Here is a 20,134-nt window from a genome sequence, read left to right on the forward strand (position 1 = left end):
AAGAAATTTAGTAAGGTCTTCAGTCTTAACTGCACTTAAAATATCCTGTTACCATGACTGTTAGTAATACTATCATTTCATTTGCTCAAGTAATTAGAATATATATAAATTTATTATACATTTAGTACATTAAATATGTCAAATAAAGAAGTAACTTAATGTAAATATTCAATCACTAGGATTGTATTTTCCAAAACTTAACTCTAATTTGTCCTGATGTTTCATTACAATTACTTCCAAGAAAAAAATATTTTCATCTTGTCCCTTCTCTGTGAAAACATGGGATATTTGCTTAATTTTTTTGCTCTGTACATATCTTCAAATATTTGTAGATTGATATTAAGGGTACACACAACATTAAACTTTTAGGATAATCTCTGAATTCAGTCAAGCCAGTTTAAGGGTATATTCTAGTAAAATAGGCTGAGATATTTTAATGAATTCACTGCTTGTGTCATTCAGACACTTTGTAAGTAGATATCAATTCAAGTTTTCCACTAAAATTAAGTTCTTTTTAACAACTATTTCTCAATACCAATTTTGTACACCTTTATATAATTTATCAGTCATCACTTGGCTACTTTAATGTGTTCATATCTTTTTAAGATATAATTATTCAAAAATTGAACTTTAATACTAAAATTGAAAAAAAAAAGATATTTTCTACATTAAACAAGTATTGACAAATTTGTACATCTTTTAACTAACAGTTTGGATATCTGATTCATGATGTGTTTTTCAACATTAGTTTTTCCCAGACAGTCACACAATTGAGTCATTCAACATGACTTGCAAATATCTGCAATAAGCCTCCACACATTTGACGATTTGTCTAGAAAGTTTGGATGGCATTTATGTTTTCTTACTGATACAAATTATGGTGGCACATAAAATAGAAAAGTATTCTTTTCATTAATATTATTTCACAGACTATTTTAAAAATCTCAAAATTCAAGCACTAATAATCACAGTACACAGGAGGTAGTTCAAGATGGTGACACAAAAGATCCTCAGCTTACTTCTTCCCACAGACACCAAATCTACAGCTACATATAGAACACTTCCCTCTAAAAAAAAAAAGACCTGAAAACCAGCTTGTCAGTTTCTCCACAACAAAGGATAATGGAGTTACATTAAGATGGGTAGGAAAGGCAAAGGCCTGGTCTCACCAAAATCCTCACCCCAGCATAGCAACCCACAATCAACAATCCACAATCTGATCATAATCAGATCTCACAAATACAGAGTTTCTCCCTGATGAGCAAGAGGTACATGCTCCACATCAGGCATCCTGGCCTTTAGGACCTGTACTGAAGGGACAAGGCCCCAGAATGGCTGGCTTTGAAAACCAACAGAATTGGTGTCCAGGAAACCCAAAGGGATGTAGGAAGCTGAGAATCTACACTTAAAGAGATTGCATGTAGACTCATACACCCAAGACCTGTGCAAAACCAGAAGTTTGAAAATCATGATACCATATGTGAAAGAGATTCATTTGCTAATCTTCAAGTGTCTGCTAGAGAGGCAGGAGCCTGTTGGGACTCTCTGGAGATGGAGATGCCAGTGAGAACCATTTGGGGGATCTCATTCTACTTAGTAGTGTCACTAATTATGGGTGTCATTTTTTTACACTCTCCCTCTATCTTGCTAGTGCCAGAGAGAATGTCCCAACCCTGCACTCTCCATGGCTTTGCTATGGCTGGGAGGTACATCCCACCTCAGTGCTATCCTACAGACCCAATAAAGCTGGCAGGCACGCCCAGGCCCAGCACTACCCACAACACACTAAAACTAATGGGAACATAGCGCATGATCCCCATTGCTCCATTAAAGCTGGCTGGTGTGCCCAGTCCATATAGGGGATACCTCTTGAGTGTTGATCTATGTTGGCTAGGGGAGGTTGCATTTGTGGGCCCTACAGTACTGAAACAATTGAAAAGGCGGTTTTTGGCAGGCTAATAACCCAAGGGCACAACACAGACAGAAGACTGAAACACCTGAATCTTCTGTGAAAAGGCCTACTTGCTTGTCCTGGAATTTTAGTCTGAGGGGCAGACTGCCAGTTCAGCAGATATCTACAGAGGGAATAGAGTTGATCTTAGAGAACAGAGGCCAGGGGATGCCATCTTTGTGTTCTCCAGGGACCTTGCTACAGCCAGCTAGCATCTCCCAGAAAGAAGTTTATACAATCATTAGGAGTTTTGATTTTTGCAAATGTTGCCAAGGAAATGCCCCCAATCTGGAGGCCAGCAGGTTTACAACTGTAGTCCTACAGGACTGTATATATTACCATACTTCAAAAGCTGCTGCCTGAGGGTTTCATTTCCAATCAGCCTGAAAGTAGGGGCTAAGATCCCTCCCTCTGAAACAATGACAGGTTTTGATACAACCTCAAAAACAGGGACCTATCAAGAATAAATCAGGCTATTTAGACAACTCCAAAGGTTCAAGACACAACCAAGAGCTAGGACAAGGTTGAAAGAGAAGATTAATCTACTATATAAAGCCACTTCTTCAAGACTGGAAGAGGTAGGCCTCTCTCCTAATACATGGGCACAAACAATCAAGGAAAATGAAGAAAAAGATAAATAAGTTCCAAATAAAAGAACAAGACCTTAGGGAAAAAAAAAACTTAATGAAAGGAATATAAGTAACTTAACTGATAAAGAGTTCAATGTAATGGTATAAGGATGTTCACCAAACCAGGAGACATAGTGAGAACTTTGACAAAGAGATAGAAAATATAAGAAAGTACTAAACAGAAGTCACAGAGCTGCAGAATGAAATAACTGAACTAAAAGTACATAAGAGTGCTTCAACAACAGACTAGAGGAAGTAGAAAAAGGATTATTGATCTGGAAGACAGGGTAGTGGAACTCACCAAAGCAGAGTAGCAAAAAGAAAAATTTAGAAAAGAGAAAGTAGCTTAAGGGACCAATAGGACAACATCAAATAAAACATTTACATTACAGGGGTACCAGAAGGAGAATAAAGAGAGAAAGAGGAAGAAAACTAATCTGAAGAAATAATAGCTGAAAATTTCTCTAACCTGGGGAAGAAACAGACATCCAGATCCAGGAAATCAAATGAGTTCCAAATAATATGAACTGGAAGAAATCAACACCAGACACATTATAATTAAAATATCAAAAGTTAAAGATAAAAATAAAATCTTAAATCCCACAAGAGAAAAAAGGACTTGATATGTATGAGAGAACCCCCCATAAAATGATCAGCAGAGTTTTCACCAGGTACAGGATATACTTAAAAAGCTGAAGGGAAAAACAAAAAACAACAAAACAAAAAAACTTCCAACCACAAATCCTCTACCCAGCAGGATTACCATTCAGAATTAGCAGAAAGATAGTTTTCCAACAAGCAAAAGCTAAGGGAGTTCCTCACTACTACAGGAGACTTACAAAAAATGTTAAAGGGACTACTTTAAGTTGAAAAGAAAAAACATTAATGAGTAACAAGAAAACATATGAAAGTAAAAATCTTGATGGTATAGGTAAGTATATAGGAAAGGTAGTGGATTAAATTAGTAAAGTTAGTGTGATGGTTAAAAGGCAAAAGCAGTATAAACAACTATAATTAGTTAAGGGATACACAAAATAAAAAGATGCAAATGAAGTTTGCATGAAAATAAAAAGCATGACATGAAAATTAAAATGCATGTGTGGGCTGGCAGTAAAAATGTAGTTTTAGAATATGTTGAGATGTAACTTGCTGTCAACTTTAAATAGACTATTGATTATATAGGCTGTTATATGTAAGCCTTATGGTAATCACAGATCTAAAACCTGTAGAAGATACATGAAAGATAATGAGAAAATAATCTAAGCATAACTTTAAGGAGTCATGAAACCATAGGGAAGAGAGAAAAAGAAGAAAAAAAAAGGAAGAGAAAGTAACTAAAAAATTACAAGATAGTCAGAAAACAATTAACAAAATGGCAATTAGTACATACCTATCAATAATTATTTTAAACGTAAATGGACTAAATTCTCCAATGGAAAAAAAAACTGGATGAATGGATTAAAATAAACAAAGAAACAAATAAGACCAACCTATGTGCTGACTACAAGAAACTCACTTCAGATGTAAGAACATACACAGGCTGAAAGTGAAGGGATGAAAAAAGATGTTTCATGCAAATGGAAACCAAAAGAAAGCTGCAGTAGCTATACATAGACAAAATAGATTATTTATTTATTTATTTATTTATTTATTTATTTATTTATATTTTAGAGAGAAAGATAGCATAAGCAAGGGAGAGGGGCAGAAGGAGAAAGAGCAAGTGAGAGAGAGAATCTTAAACAAGTTCCATGCTCAGCATAGAGCCTGGCGTGGGGCTCAATCCCACCACTCTGGGATCATGACCTGAGCCGAAATCAAGAGGCAGTCACTCAGCTGCCTGAGTCATCCAGGCATCCGTAGACAAAACAGATTTTAAAACAAAGACTATAATAAAAGACAAAGAAGGGTATTACATAATGATAAAGGATCAATCCAACAAGAAGATACAGCAATTTATAAATACCTATGCACCTAATAAAGAAGCACCTAAATATACAGAGCACATATTAACAAACCTAAAGGGAGAAATTAACAGTAATACAGTAAGAATAGGGTTTTTAGTACCTTACTTATATCAATGGATAGACTGTCCAGACAGAAAATCAATAAGGAAATATTGGCTTTAAACAACCCATTAGGCCAGGTGGACTCTATAAATACAGAACATTCCACCCAAAACAGCAATATACACATTCTTCTCAGAGACACATGGATAGATATCCAGGATAGATCTTATGTTAGACCACAAAACAAGTCTAAATATATTTAACAAGATTAAAATCATATCAAGCATCTTTTCTAACCACACTGGTTTAAAAGTAGAAATAATTTTTAAGAAGAAGACTGAAAAAATTTTTTAAGTATGTGGAGACTTGGGGTGCCTGGGTGGCTCAGTTGGTTAAGTGACCAACTCTTGATTTTAGCTCAGGTCATGATTTCACGGTTTGTGAGATGGAGCCACATGTCAGGCTCCACTCTGAAAGCATGGGGCCTGCTTGAGATTCTCTCTCTCTCTCTCTCTCTCTCTCTCCTTCTCCCTCTCTCTCTCTCCTTCTTTCTCTGCCCTTCTCCCCTCTCTCAAAATAAATAAACTTTAAAAAAATATATGTGCAGATTAAACAACATACTACTAAACAACTAATGTGGAACTGAAGAAATCAAAAGAACTAAAACAAACAAACAAATCCTGGAGGATGGAAATGGAAATACAACATATAAAATCTACAGGATGCAGCAAAAGCAGTTCTAAAAAGGAAGTTCATAATGATACAGACCTACCTTAATATATGGAAAATCTCAAACAGTCTAGTTGTACACTAAACAGAACTAAAGAAAGAAGAACAAACAAAGCACAAGGTTAGAAAAAGGAAGGGAATAATAAATATCAGAGCAGAAACAAGTGAAATAAAGACTAAAAGGCAGTAGACAATATCACTGGAAGAGTGAGTTCCTTAAAAAGGTAAACAAAATTGATAAACCTTTAGCTAGACTCACCACCAACAACAAAAAGACCCAAATAAATAAAACAGAAATGAAAGAGCACAAGTTACAACTGATACCACAGAAATATAAAGGATCAAAATAGATTACTATGAACAATGATACACCACCAGACTGGAAAACCTAGAAAAGATGAATAAATTCCTGAAACATACAACCTTCCAAGACTGAATCATGAAGAAAGAGAAAATTTGAACAGATCAGTTACCAGTAAGGAGATTGAATTAATAATCAGACCCCCCATCAAATCAAAGTCCAGGATCTAATGGCTTCACCAGTGTTTTCTACCAAACATTCAAAATTTTAATACATATCCTTCTCACACTCTTCCAAAAAAATTGAAGAGGAATGAATACCTACAAATTTATTTTACAAGGTGAGCATTACCCTAATACAAAAGCCAGACAAGAACACCACAAAAAAGAAAATTATAGGCCAACATCCCCGATGTGCATAAATGCAAAAATCCTCAACAATTATTAGCAAACCCAATTCAATATTAAAAAGATTATGCATAATGACTAAGTGGGATTTATTCCTGGGACACAAGGATGCTTCAACATCTGCAAATTAATCAATACGACATACCACATTAACAAGACAAGGGATAAAAATCATAGGATCATCTCAATAGATGCAGAAAAAAAAACATTTGACAAAATTAAATATCCATTTAAAATAAAAATTCTCAATAAAGTGGGTATAGAAGGAACATACCTCAACATATTAAAGGCAATATATGACAAGCCCATAGCTAATATACTCAACAGTGAAAAGCTGTTCCTCTATATCAAGAAAATGACAAAAATTTCCACTTTCACCACTTTTAATCCACACAGCACTGCAAGTCCTAACCTGAGCAATTAGAAAAGAAGAAGGAGGAGGAAGAGAAGAGGAGAAAGGAAGAAGGGGGAGGAGTGGGGACAGGGGGAGAGAGGGACAGGGGAAGAGGAAGAGGAGGAATAGGTGAAGGAAGATGCATATATTACCCAAAGTAATCTACAGATTTAATGCAATCCCTATTCAAAATTACAATAGCTTTTTTCACAGAAACAGAACACACAATCCTAAAATTTGTATGGAACCACAAAAGATCCCAAATAGCCAAAGCAATATTTGGAAAGAAGAAATAAGCTGGAGGCATCATGCTCCCTGATTTCACAGTATATTATAAAGTTTTAGTAATCAAACAGTATGGTACTGGCATAAAAACAGACCCAGAGATCATTAGAACAGAATAGAGAGCCCCCCAAATAAACCCACACATATAGTGGCCAATTAATTTACAACAAAGGAGGCAAGAAAATACATTAAAGAAAAGACAAATGGTGTTAGAAAAATTGGGCAGACACAAGAAACAGAATGAAATTAGACTACTATCTTACACCATAGACACAAATTAACTCAAAGTGGATTAAAATACTTGAATGTTAAAGCCTGAAACCATAAAACTCCTAGAAGAAAATACAGGCAGTCAGCTACTTGACATCATCTTGGTGATGATTTTGTGGTTGTGATTCCTAAGTCAAAAACAAGAAAGGTAAAAATAAACAAGTTGGGACTGTATCAAACTGAAATTTTTCTGTACTGCAAAGAAATCCACAAACAAAATGAAAAGACCACTTACTGAATGTAAGAAAATATTTGAAAATCATATATATGATCAGGGCTTAATATCAAAAATATAACAAATTCATAAAACAACAACATAACAAATAATCCAATTTAAAAATGAACAGAGGATATGTACATACATTTTTCCAAAGATGACATACAGATGGCCAACAGGCACCTGAAATATGTCTAATATAACTAATCAATGGAAACCAAACCTCAAGGAGATATCACCTCACACCTGTCAGAATGGCTAATATCACAAAGACAAGAAATAAGTGTCGGCAAAATATAGAAAAAAAGAGTCTTGTGCACTGTTGGTGAGAATATAAATTGGTGGAGCCATTATCGAAGACAGTATGAAGTTTCCTTAAAATATTAAAGATAGGAACAGCATATGATCCAGCAATTTCTCTTCTATTTACCCAAAGAAGACAGAAACACAAATTTGAAGTCACATATGCACCCTCCTTATGTTCATTGAAGCATTATTTGCAATAGCCAAGGTATGGAAATATCCCAAGTTTCCATCAATGGATAAATGAATAAAGAAGTGGTATATATACAATGGAATACTCAATCATTAAAAAGAATTAAATTTGGCCATTTCCAACAACATGGATGGACCTTAAGGGTATTATGCCAAGTAAAATAAGTCAAATAGAAAAAGAAATATACTGTATGATTTCACCTACAGATAGAATCTTAAAAACAAAAGAAATAAACTGATACAGAGAACAGATTGGTGGCTGCAAGAGGGGAGGAAGTTTGGGGGCTGGGAGAAATGGGTGGATTAGGTCAAGAGGTACATACTTCCACTTATAAAATAAATAAGTCATATAAAATAAATAAATAATGTACAGCATGATGACTATAGTCAATAATACAATGTTGCATATTTGATAGGTGCTGAGAGAGTAAATCTGAAAAGTTTCTCAACACAAGAAAAAAGTTTGTGTGGTGATAGATGTTAACTCGACTTATTATGGTGATCATTACACAATATATACAAATATAAAATCACTATGTTGTACACCTGAAACAAATACAATCTTATACATCAATTATATCTCAACTTAAAAAAAGAGGCTCATGGTGCTTAGAAATTCTTGTAATAAAGATGTATCCAACTCACACACACACACACAAAATAAATAAATAAAAACAACCACAGTAAATATTGCATTTTGTGTAATATTTACAGTAATCCATTTGAATTTTCCATTTTAAAAAGTTGAATTGTTCTATATTTTAAGGTATAATTACTCAAGCACTTAATTTACTAAGTGATTCATAAAAGAAGAAATGCCATTGGTCACAAATATTTTAAATGATGCTCAATGAACATTTTCCTTCTCCTTTTTTTAAACTGATGGCTCTGTACTAAGGCAGTTGTTTCCTTAAGTATCCCAGATCTGATATAAAATTTATGTTCTGATAGTTGCAAATAAAGATTTCATAAAAATTTGAAATACTGCTTAGGTGGTTTTCCTGAAAAGGTATCACCTGTATCCATTTTATTACAACATAGTATATAAAAGAAAGTGAGGAATGCACAATTATTATGGCATAAGCTTAGCATCTAAAATGTTTCAAAATTGTTTAGAAGAATAAACTTATTGTAGGTCTTTAAAAATACAAATGTGTCTATGTACAAATATGCAAATATAGACATAACTACCTATAAAATGCTATAGATCTTTGAAATGCACAAATGTAATTTTCACATTTTAGTCATTTGTTAGAGACCAAAAATGTGCAAAATATGTACTTATTTATGAGGTTTTTTTTGAGAGAGACAAAAGCATACAAGGATGTACAAAATCAGTACTTAGCTATCAAATGAACCTTCTGACAATCCAGCCCGACCATCTCAACAAGATTTGGTTACTTTGGCATTTTTTGAAGTAATTTAGAAAGGAAAAAAAAGAGATATGATAAATATGATAATATCACTATATTACTAATGTAATACAACCCATTATAGGTGGTAAATTTTATTTGCATTAACTGTTATTTTATTCTATATGGAGAAAGTCATTAGATGTCTAAAAGAACAACTTCTGTTTACGTAGAAATGTATTCTGCACATATTTGTAAACTTGGAGATTTTCTAAAGTCTCAGGACCTATCTTTTCTAAGGACTATATTATTAGGATGACAATACTGCCACTAAATATTCTAATTTTTATTATATCCATTTAAAATTCATTCAACTATCTAGAGCATGACTTACAGTTAATCACAAACAAGTTGAATTTTTCAACATTATTTTGCATGCAGTATTATTATTTCCAAGTGACTATTTCTTCCATGGCTGATAACTGAGCATGCTAATTATAAAATAGTACCATAATTCGCTGGAATCCATAATAAATAATGTTAAAAGGTCAAAGAATCATACTGGCAATTGGCCATTTTTACACTGGAACAGCAAAGCCTATAGTTTTCAAATACAAAGTATAAGACCTTTCTATACAGGCAACCACATAACCTATCAAAAATCCTGTTTACTCAGTATTTGGCAAGATAAAGCAAAACAAAAAAAAAAAGCATCTCATGAAGAGAAACCTGTTAGAGTTGTGTCTCCCACGATATCTTTGCAAGTAAAATATTCTGCTCTGCCGGAGAAGAAACTGGTTTATATTTCCCATCACATGCATGCACAGTTCATCCCCGCTACAGCACAGGTATTCAAAAACAGAGTTCTAGAAGTTCTAAGCTACTGTGAGATAGGGAGGTTACTAAAAATAAGATTATATAACACATGTAAACTCACCCTTCTAATCTTACATCCGGTAGACTTCTGTTAAGGGCAATCAAATCACTGGCCATAAGGTTAAACTGATTGATTTTAAATAGTTCTTTCATTTTCTCCTGGTCATCTTTAGGAATCAGCACAGCCTTTCCCATTTCTCCTGGCCCTTCTTGGTTTCTCGAAATAACAGCTGTAAGACACACACAGGTACACACACACATACAAACACACAGATAATGAACTGAATAAATAAACTCATGTGTTAATTAGAATCTGATGTCTATTATTTACACACTGGCTTAATAATACAATCATCAAGTCTTTATTGCTTACTTACAACCATATACTATACTAATGAAACAACATAGTTTAATTCATTATCTCAGTGCTGCATGCTGTCTTTTAAATCTAGACATATTATAAGAGCTGACTAATCATTAAGACTTGATAGTTAAGCAATACAAACCACCAAAATTTAAAACTTCTCTGTCATAGTTTTTAATATAAAATTATTAGAGAAGGGATGAACTTGGACACTAGGCAGACCAAACTGAACAAAAGAAAAGAGAACTTTTGAAAATATACCAAGATAAATTTATGTTCACATCCATTTCAATGGTCTGATATCTGACATATCTACTGCCACTACATCTTTATAAAAGCAAGCAACATTGATAATCCTTCATCCCAAATGCAATTTGATTTCTCTGTCAAAGCATTTTCAAAAAATAAGAGAACTTTCACAATGGTGACATATAATTTCAAATGCCAAGTTAGATTAAGATACAATGTGCTCCATAACTGGAACTTCACAAGATACTGGGCTTGACTGTTTATGAAGAGAACTCAGGGGACACCTGGGAACTCAGCAGGTTAATTGTCTGAATTCGGCTCAGGTCATGATCTCACGGTTTGTGAGTTCGAGCCCCCATGTTGGGCTCTGTGCTGACAGCTCGGAGACTGGAGCCTGCTTTGTGTTCTGTGTCTCCCTCTCTCTGTCCCTCCCCCATGTACACTCTGTCTCTTTATGTCTCTCAAAAATAAATCAATATTAAAAAGATTATTAAGAGAACTCAGGATCACACATACAGGCTAATGTTCTGGTCATATTTCGCAAGATATCACTACACTAATGTCCCTTCTTGTTCCAAAATGCATGCGTCAATGTGTGTGTGTGTGTGTGTGTGTGTGTGTGTGTGCGTGCACGTGTACATGCATGTGTCTGTTTGCACACATATGTATGTATATAAATATGTAATAGAAAAAAGCTCCAGTCAATCCTAATATAATCTCAATTTACTCTTCATAAATGATGTTAAATTAAGTTAAAATGAAAGGAAGGCTGATCTTGACTCTTCCAATATGTTGCCATATTATAGTTTCTAACACCTTAATCTTACTGAAATTAGTTCCCACATTACTTAAAAGGGCAAATGTTTGGACCCAGACTATCTTAAAAATTATAAAAACTATAAAGTATATAAAGCCTATGAAAATAATTTGTAAATTATAGCCTTTCATAAAAATATAATTCCAAAATAACAGAATAGGTTTGAAATCCAGAACATAAAGAAACATTTGACTTGACATTCATAGATATAGAACATCAAGCTGGATATTATTAGTACTGATATACAGTTGGGCCACCTAGTTTAATATTCTCTTTGAAAGGTTATCCTGACTTTGGAATGTCATGAGTCAGCCTATAAAAGACACTAGGTATCTCCAAGTACCTTCAGATAGGGGTACCAAGAAGGTGATAAGCCTGGAAATCCTCTTATATATGGAAAAATAGTAACAACTAGGAAAATTTTAAATGAAAAAGATATATGCTTCAACCTCAAACTATTTAAAAAGCTGTCATTTAAAGAAAGTTTATAAAAAGCCTCATTCATTGTATGAAGCAAAAATAGAAATGATGGCAGGAATTTTATGAGGAAGCACATTTTATTCAATTTAAGAAATAAAGTTCTGGGGCGCCTGGGTGGCTCAGTCGTTTAAGCGTCCAACTTCGGCTCAGGTCATGATCTCATGGTTCGTGAGTTCAAGCCCCACCTGTGCCAGGCTCTGTGCTGACAGCTCAGAGCCTGGAGCCTGCTTCAGATTCTGTGTCTCCCTCTCTCTCTGCCTCTCTCCTACTTGTGCTCTCTCTCTCTCCCTCTCTCTCTCTCTCAAAAATAAATAAAATGTAAAAAAAAATTTAAAGAAAAAAAAAAGAAATTTCTAACAGTAAAACTTTGCTTTGGGACTTAGTAAGCTTATTATCCCTAAAATCAGATTAAGTTGGTGGGGTTTGTTTTCAGTGAATTTGTGGTCTTTGTGAGATGCTAGACTAGGATAAGTATTGAGGTACCGTCCATTTCTAGGATTTCTTAAGTATTGATTCCACAATACTTGTAATTCTCTCAGGAGTCCTTCTAATTTTCAGGTAAAGAACATAATCATAAATATTATTTTTTTGATAATTTTTGACTCTTGGATACACTAAGGAATGATTTTAAAAGCATAAAATATACCAAAACTACAATAGAGAAAACAAAGTGCCCTATTATTTCACTTCCCTGACATAATCACTGTTAATATATTGGTTCATATCCTTTTCCTCTCTCTCTGTTGATATAAAGTAGCAAAATATATTACTGTGTCTTTTATTTTGTATTTTTTTTTAACGTTTATTTATTATTGAGAGACAGACACAGAGCATGAGCAGGGGAGGGGTAGAGAGAAGGGGAGACATAGAATCTGAAGTAGGCTCCAGGCTCTGAGCTGTCAGCACAGAGCCCGACACGGGGCTTATACTCACAAACTGCAAGATCATGACCTGAGCCAAAGTCAGTCACTTAACCAACTGAGCCACCCAGGTGCCCCTATTACTGTGCCTTTTCACACACATGGAATAATACTATTAATACTAAAACTTGATTTTTTCGAAGTATTTTTTGCCTTTTGTTCCATGTAGATTGTTCTTCTTCTTCTTAGTGACTATGTTGTATTCCATTCAACCAATCTAAGTTTATTAGGTTGATGGATAATGGGGTTGTTTTTAGTTCTTTACCATTATCAGTGATGCTGCATATTTATAATAACATTGTCATCATTACAAGGAGTAAAAACATCTCTTAAGGTGTTACACACTTTGTTACACAGTTTATAGACATCATTTCATTTAATCCTCAAAGGACAGTGAAATCTAGACATGCTATGTAACTTGCCCAAGGTCACATATCTAGAAAGTAATGGAATGGTAATTTCAACCCAGGTCTGTCTGATTCGGGAGCCAAAGCTCAACACTCACTCAGCAAATACTTCTGTACATACATTGTTGTATGTTTGTGTTAGTATGCATGCATGGTGCACTTATAAATAAAATTGCTGAGCCAAAGGATATGCAATATTTGGACTTAAACATGTATTTTCAAATTGACTTCCAAAAAAGTTTTTCCAGTTGGCACTACCAGTTACAGAAAATTCAGAGCACTGCTTTCTCCATACTGTTTCCAGCACTGTGTAGTATCTATTATCTTTTCCCCCAATATGATAGGCAAAATGTTATATCTTAGTGTTGTTTCAATTTGCATTTCTTTAACAATTCACTGTTTTTATAATAAAATGTGAATATTTAAATATCATTGTTGTCATCAGCTGTTAGATTATAGCTCAAATACGGCCTATCATCTCTGCTTTAGAGAAAGGGCATAAGATTCTCAAAAAAAAGTGTTTTTTTTTAATTTTTCAATGTAATGCATTGAATACAATATAATACATTATTTTCTTTATCATAATATATATCCAAAGTCTTTGTTTTGTTTCTACCCCTAACACCTTTGGAATTCATTTCTGGCTTAACTATAACTAGGTGTCATTCTCCCAGCAAGTTCCAGTTATTCAATTCTATAAGGTAAGGTAACTGACAAGAGAAGAATGAGCATGCACCATTTAAAATTGACTTTTTCTCATAAAAATGATGGTAGTTATGGGAAGAGAGAAGACTTTTTAAACAGTAACATGATATAAATAAATACACACATACACACATGATATTTTAAAAACAGAGTAGAGGGGCGCCAGGGTGGCTCAGTTGGTTTAGCATCCAACTTTGACTCAGGTCAAGATCTCATGGCTCATGAGTTCGAGCCCCACATCAGGCTCTGTGTTGACAGCTCAGAGCTTGGAGCCTGCTTTGGATTCTGTGTCTTCCTCTCTCTCTGCCCCTCGCCTACTCATGCTCTGTCTCTCTCTCCAAAATAAATAAACATTAAAAAAATTAAAAACATATAAAAAAATAAAAACAGAGCAGAGAGCTCAAGGGAAATACTGAGAAAAATAACATTAAAAGAATTGCTGTTCAAAATAATTTCATTAAATAAAATTTTGAAAATTCTTCAGAAAATAAAAAAGTGATTTAAAAATTTGAGGTTAAGAATTTCTAGAAATTAAGAAAGCAATTTACAGTTCTTTTAAATGCCCTCTATGTACTCCAACAAAGGTTTATCCCATTGCAGAAAAATGTACCAGGGTCAACATAATGCTCCACGGGTAGGAAGCTAGCAGGGTTAACATTTATTCTACGTGGAAAAGACATGGCACTCAGCTACATCTTAGGGCATGAAGATCAAGTTAAGACACACAAAAGTATTTGGGTTTTGCAGTTTATTCAAAGGTGTAGCCATTTGCTTGGCTTAGCACTCTGAGGATGACAGCTTTGTCAATGGTAGTTAGAGTCAGTGTGATCATGTTATGGAATTATCATCAATAAAAACAAAATTGTCATAAAGAGTATCCTTATACCTAAAACCAGTTAGCAAGCACATATAATCATTTTCCTTAATTATCCTCATTTTCTTAGCGGAGAATAGAAACAACTTAATGTGTATCGGGTTAAATGTCTCCTCCCTAAAGTTAAACATTTTTCTATAATAGCCTCTAATGAATGCATAGTTGACATTTTATAAAATGTTTTTTTTTTTCTTTTCCACGAGCAGACCTACTGGTGCATTTCACCTCATTTAAGCAAAAATAATGTTAAGTAATTACAATGTCGAACTAGCCTTTTTGTTTTTCTGGGTCTTACTTGGAAGAATGCATCTTGCTAGGAAAAAGAAAAACTATTTTTTTCTTCAAATACTGTAAATAGGAAATGGGAAAGATTATGCGATTGAGTATGAGGCTGGTCTGCTGGTCTGCTTTAAAAAGCAACTCCTATTTTTCTTTTCTAACCTGTTAATCTTTCTCTTGTACATAGCTTAAAAAAAAAGCCACCTACAACCTGACAATATCATGTTCCCCACAGCCAACCTTAAAAAAAAATCATTGAAGTATTTATTTGACTTTACTGCTCTAACCGGCAAACGTAATACAAAAGGCAACAAAATCTAAATTATGATTTCATGATTGTTAGTCTGAACATGAATGGAAATAACCCAATTCCAAAGCTGGTTTGGACTAGAAAAATAATATGTTGTGTTATAAGTTATTTTATTCCTAATTATATGGTGAAGTGATTAAAATAATTAACATCATTCAAAATGACATTGTAAAGCTTGCAGAAATATAAAAGTAGAATCATCACATATATGTGTGTATATATGTGTGTATATATATATATATATATATGCATCTTATTTTTTAACATAGTAAATACTGCAAAGATTTCAAGGTGATTCACTTTAATCTTAGAATTTGTATTGATAAAGAGGATAACCAAAATATAAAAATATAAATATAAACAAACCAACTGATAAATTTACCAAAAGGAACACTATATATTAATCTCATTGTTGGTTAGGTACATTGTATTATGGATATTTTTTTTTCAATTGTAGAAATGTCCCATTAACAATGAGCATTGTTTATTTGAAAAAAGAGAGATAAGACAATCTACATTTTTTCTAAAAAAAAATACCCCAGTAAGAAAATTTTTAAGTTGATTCTAGACTAATTACTTTATTCTGTTAAAGAACACAGTAATATACGATGTATATTGGTAAAAGCATAATATTGAACCAAAATCTAATGTTATTCCATGTTCCACACTCTCCAGGAAATTACTTCAAATTGTATTTCTATTCTCAAATTTACTCAATTTGTTAATTTTTGTATTTTTGCCTTTAAAAGCTTTCTTTTGGGGAACATTATAGTTTTTCTCTCACTGTTATCACTACCAATTTGTCAACTGTACTCAATTTAAAACCCTGCTTTTTAGTCTCTCTCATCTTAGAATATTTATACTCCATTGCCAGTAAAGCATTTCCTCTAAGACAATGCTTTTTGTCTTGTCAATCATAAATGTGTTTGGGTGGAGTCAGAGAGCAGAATATCAAACCAGCACTGGGACCACAAACCATTTTGCCCTCCACTCAGGTTTCCCTGGGCCATGCTCTTGTGCCAATCTAAAGACCTTGCATTTGTCAAGGGTAATTCTTATTTAGGAACAAGTAACTTTATATCTACTTACTTAGGCTCATTTCCATTAGAAATAATAAATTCATATTCTTCAAATATGAATATTATACTATTGATATTATAACATATAGCTTAATATATATTAAACAACCAAATTCATTCTAATTAATGTATAAATTAATGGCAATTTACTTACTATCTCTTTGAAAAAGAATTACATACAACTTTTATAAATCTGACACATCTCACAGTAACATTTTATTTTTGTTTCTTATCCTAGCCATATGTGGTGTTCTGATTTGTGTCCATTACATTTCAGTAACTAGATGTTTATGCAGCAAGAAAGTTGTAAAAAGCTAGCTCTGACGGGATCAAGTCCAACAGACGGAACTACTGTGTTCTAGGAGGGTGCCTCTGTTAGATATTAATAAGGTAGTATTTTCACCAGCTAGCTAAATGAGAGATCATCTGCAGAACCAAGGGAACACTGATTCCAAATGTTCACTTATTTTTAAATTAAAAAAAAACAATAAAAGATAACAAAACAAAGAAGAAAGATGATAGATATAGACAAAGACTAGAGTTAGAGACAGACAGAGGGAGGTAGGTGGGCACTATGTAAAAACAATGAAACCACTGCTTGGATGATTCACTTTAATCTATGCAGAAACATACTTCTATATTTAAAATAGAATCATTCATGCACACTAAAATTTATCATTCATTTGTCATTATCTTTATTATTTATGATTATTTTTATCATGTGAACCGCAATTGTGGGAATCTTTCTAAATAAGCATGTGAACCCATACATTTTCTATTGGCTGCAAAATATGCCATAGCTTGGCTATACAATGATTTATTTAACAGATACCTTTTCATTGAACATTTATGTTGTTTCTATAATTTCTATTATAAACCATGACTCAATTAATATTTTTCCCTAGGCATACATCCTTATAGATCTGTCTGAAAATTTATTTTGAAAAGGTGGCAGGAATTTAATGAAGAAATTACATATTAACCATCCTATACAGGAATTATTCTTTTTATCGTCTCTGACTTTCCATATATACCTTTGGCCAGGAACTTCCTTCTGTATCTGATGACCAAAATAGTCCCTGTTCATCAGTTCAAACGTTAAGGAAAGATAATTGTTCTCTCATCTATGATTTTATAGCACTTTTACTTTATTCCATTATCCTTTTATAAAACTACATTACCACTACTTGTTTATATGTTATGGCAGAGAGTCTAACTATTGAGCCCATTTTCTCTCCTGCCTGGACACACATTCCCCAGTCTCTCCTGCAGTTAAATGTGGTATTGTAACTGAGGACTGAAATGATATGAGTTAAGTCCAAGTGTAGTGTATAAAAACTTCCCATGTGTGATTCTCCATGTTTTCTCTCTCACCATAGCAATTCTGGAAGCCAGAATGTATAAACAGCAGGGCCATCACAGGAAGGCAGTAACATGGGTATGTGAATCACCACTTGGAGGACCACCACTGACTTATCAGGTATATATGTTGCATAATTTATATTTAAAAAATCAACTCTATTTTGTAAAAATGTTGGGATTCTGGACCTATTTGATAGTGTTATTTTTATTAATGCATTTTGTTCTTTCCCTTTTATTCTATGAAGACTCATCAATGCATTCTGTTTCAACTCAATGCCTGGTACCTTTCATTCAATCAGTGAGTAATTTGAAAAAAGTAGAATAAAATTTTGAGACAATCTAGTTCTGTGGAAAGACTGATGAACAGAGTAATTAAAATACAGGTTTTCCCCATCTCAGAGATGCACAAAAGTTTCCATTATGGTATCTGAAAAATGTAAAACTTCTAGTTTATTTTTTATATTAAAATTTAGTCCTCACTAGTGTTTAGTATTTGGGTTGTATAATTTATACAATATAAATAAATTTCTATTCATTAGTACAAGCTCAAAAATTTCTGATAGTGGCACACAATTAAAATGTATGAAGCCTATGTCTTTAAGGGGTTTTAATTATATCACAAGTGAGATCCTAAGCAGATAAAGAAACCACCATTTAAATAAAGTGAACGTTTGATTAATTTATTTTCAATCCCCAATGGTAACTTTTAATAATAGTTTGTATAACTATTACAAATGATTCTCAATAGTAACTCAATACAAAGTATGGTTGTTTAAATATCAGCAGCTCTGAGCCTTAAAATCAGGGACCAGAGGTGCCTGAGTGGTTCAGTCAGTTAAGCGACCAGCTCTTGATTTAGGATCAGGTCATGATCTTATGATTCATGTGATTGAACCCCATGTGGAGCTCTGTATTGGGCTCCGTGTTGAAGCAAGCAGCCTGCTTGGGATTCTCTCTCCCTCTCTTCTACTCCTCCCCTCCTCACTCGTGTGTGTGCTCCCTCTCTCTCTTCCAAAGTAAAATAAATAAACTTAAAAAAAATCATGGACCAGTTACTTTGCCTTTCTCATCCACAATTTTATCTCCTATAGAATATTTAAATAACTTCACGGTGTTGTTTGAATTTATGCTATATGCCAATGCACATAAGTACTACAGTGGACGCCCTAGCATACCTTCCTATAATGTTCTATACAAGAAAATGAAGCAGAGCTTATAAATTATGACTCAAGAAGTCTTTTAAAAATATATATATCCTAAGGAAGGCTATATATTTCCAAAGTTTTACCTACATAGATGATTAAATTAATATTATGTGTTTGTACATGCAGGTGAAAATAAATCTATATTCTCTCTCTCTGTATATATGTACAGGTATATATGTATACGCACACACCATAAATACTATAAACTGTGCTATATACAAATAAAACTATGCAGTAATAAAAAATTTTCTGTGCAAAAATATTCAATGATATGAAAGATGTTCATATTATTTGAGAAGATGTTCATACCGTTCATATTAAATGAGAAATGAGGAGGGGAGCCTGGGTGGCTCATTTGGTTAAGTGTCCTACTCTTGATTTCAGCTCAAATCATGATCTCACCAGTTTGTCAGTTTGACCCCACATCTGGCTCTGTGCTCACAGTACAGAGCCTGCTTGATATTCTCTCTCTCTCTCTCTCTCTCTCTCTCTCTCTCTCTCTCTCTCTCTCCTTTTCCCTCTGACTCTTTCCTGCTTGTGCTCTCTATGTCTCAAAACAAATAAATAAACGTAAAAAATGAGAAAAGAGGATCATGAAGCAATGCTACATAATAACTCATTTCCATAAAAAAGTTAAGTTGCATGACATATATGCACATGTCACCAGTGAAGATTAGCAGTGGTTCATCCCAGGAGCTTTTACATTATTTCTTTAGCATTATCTGTATTTTCTAAATCAGTTCATCACCTCATAAGGTGATTTCAGTCACATATGAATCACAAATCTGTCTTCAGTGAAGACAGACATAACTTGCTATGACATGACAGGTACAAAGGAAAGTCAGTAGATGCTGGGGGCATGAAAACAGAGGGATCCGTGTTGGGCAGAGTTCCTGAGGGAAGGAAAGTTTCTCAATGTAGATAAGATGGCATACAGGTAGAACATCGCCCATAAGGAATTATGGTTTTTTTTTTTAGCAAGAAAGTTCTTCACAGGAAGTTTACTATGATTTATAGATAAGGAAAGCATTTAGTAGTTGAGCAAGGACAAGTAGCAATATTCTTGGTTTCTTTTTAGGAAGAAGCAAACTCCTATATTAGCATCAAATGTTTTACTTTTTTTTTTTTCACAGTCATCCTTACAAAACATTGTACACATCTATTAAGCCAA

General features: G+C 33.7%; 1 protein-coding gene across 1 annotated transcript in view; it reads right to left on the bottom strand.

Annotated features, from left to right (window-relative positions):
• Window positions 1–20,134, bottom strand: part of GALNT13 (polypeptide N-acetylgalactosaminyltransferase 13) — a 474,931-nt gene that overhangs the window by 311,783 nt on the left and 143,014 nt on the right. The window contains exon 2 of the mRNA XM_047871401.1: window positions 9,974–10,142. Within this exon, the coding sequence (XP_047727357.1) occupies window positions 9,974–10,142 (169 nt within the window). The remainder of the gene's footprint in view (window positions 1–9,973; window positions 10,143–20,134) is intronic.

The sequence above is a fragment of the Prionailurus viverrinus genome, chromosome C1 (assembly GCF_022837055.1).
Source record: "Prionailurus viverrinus isolate Anna chromosome C1, UM_Priviv_1.0, whole genome shotgun sequence".
Lineage (NCBI taxonomy): Eukaryota > Metazoa > Chordata > Mammalia > Carnivora > Felidae > Prionailurus > Prionailurus viverrinus.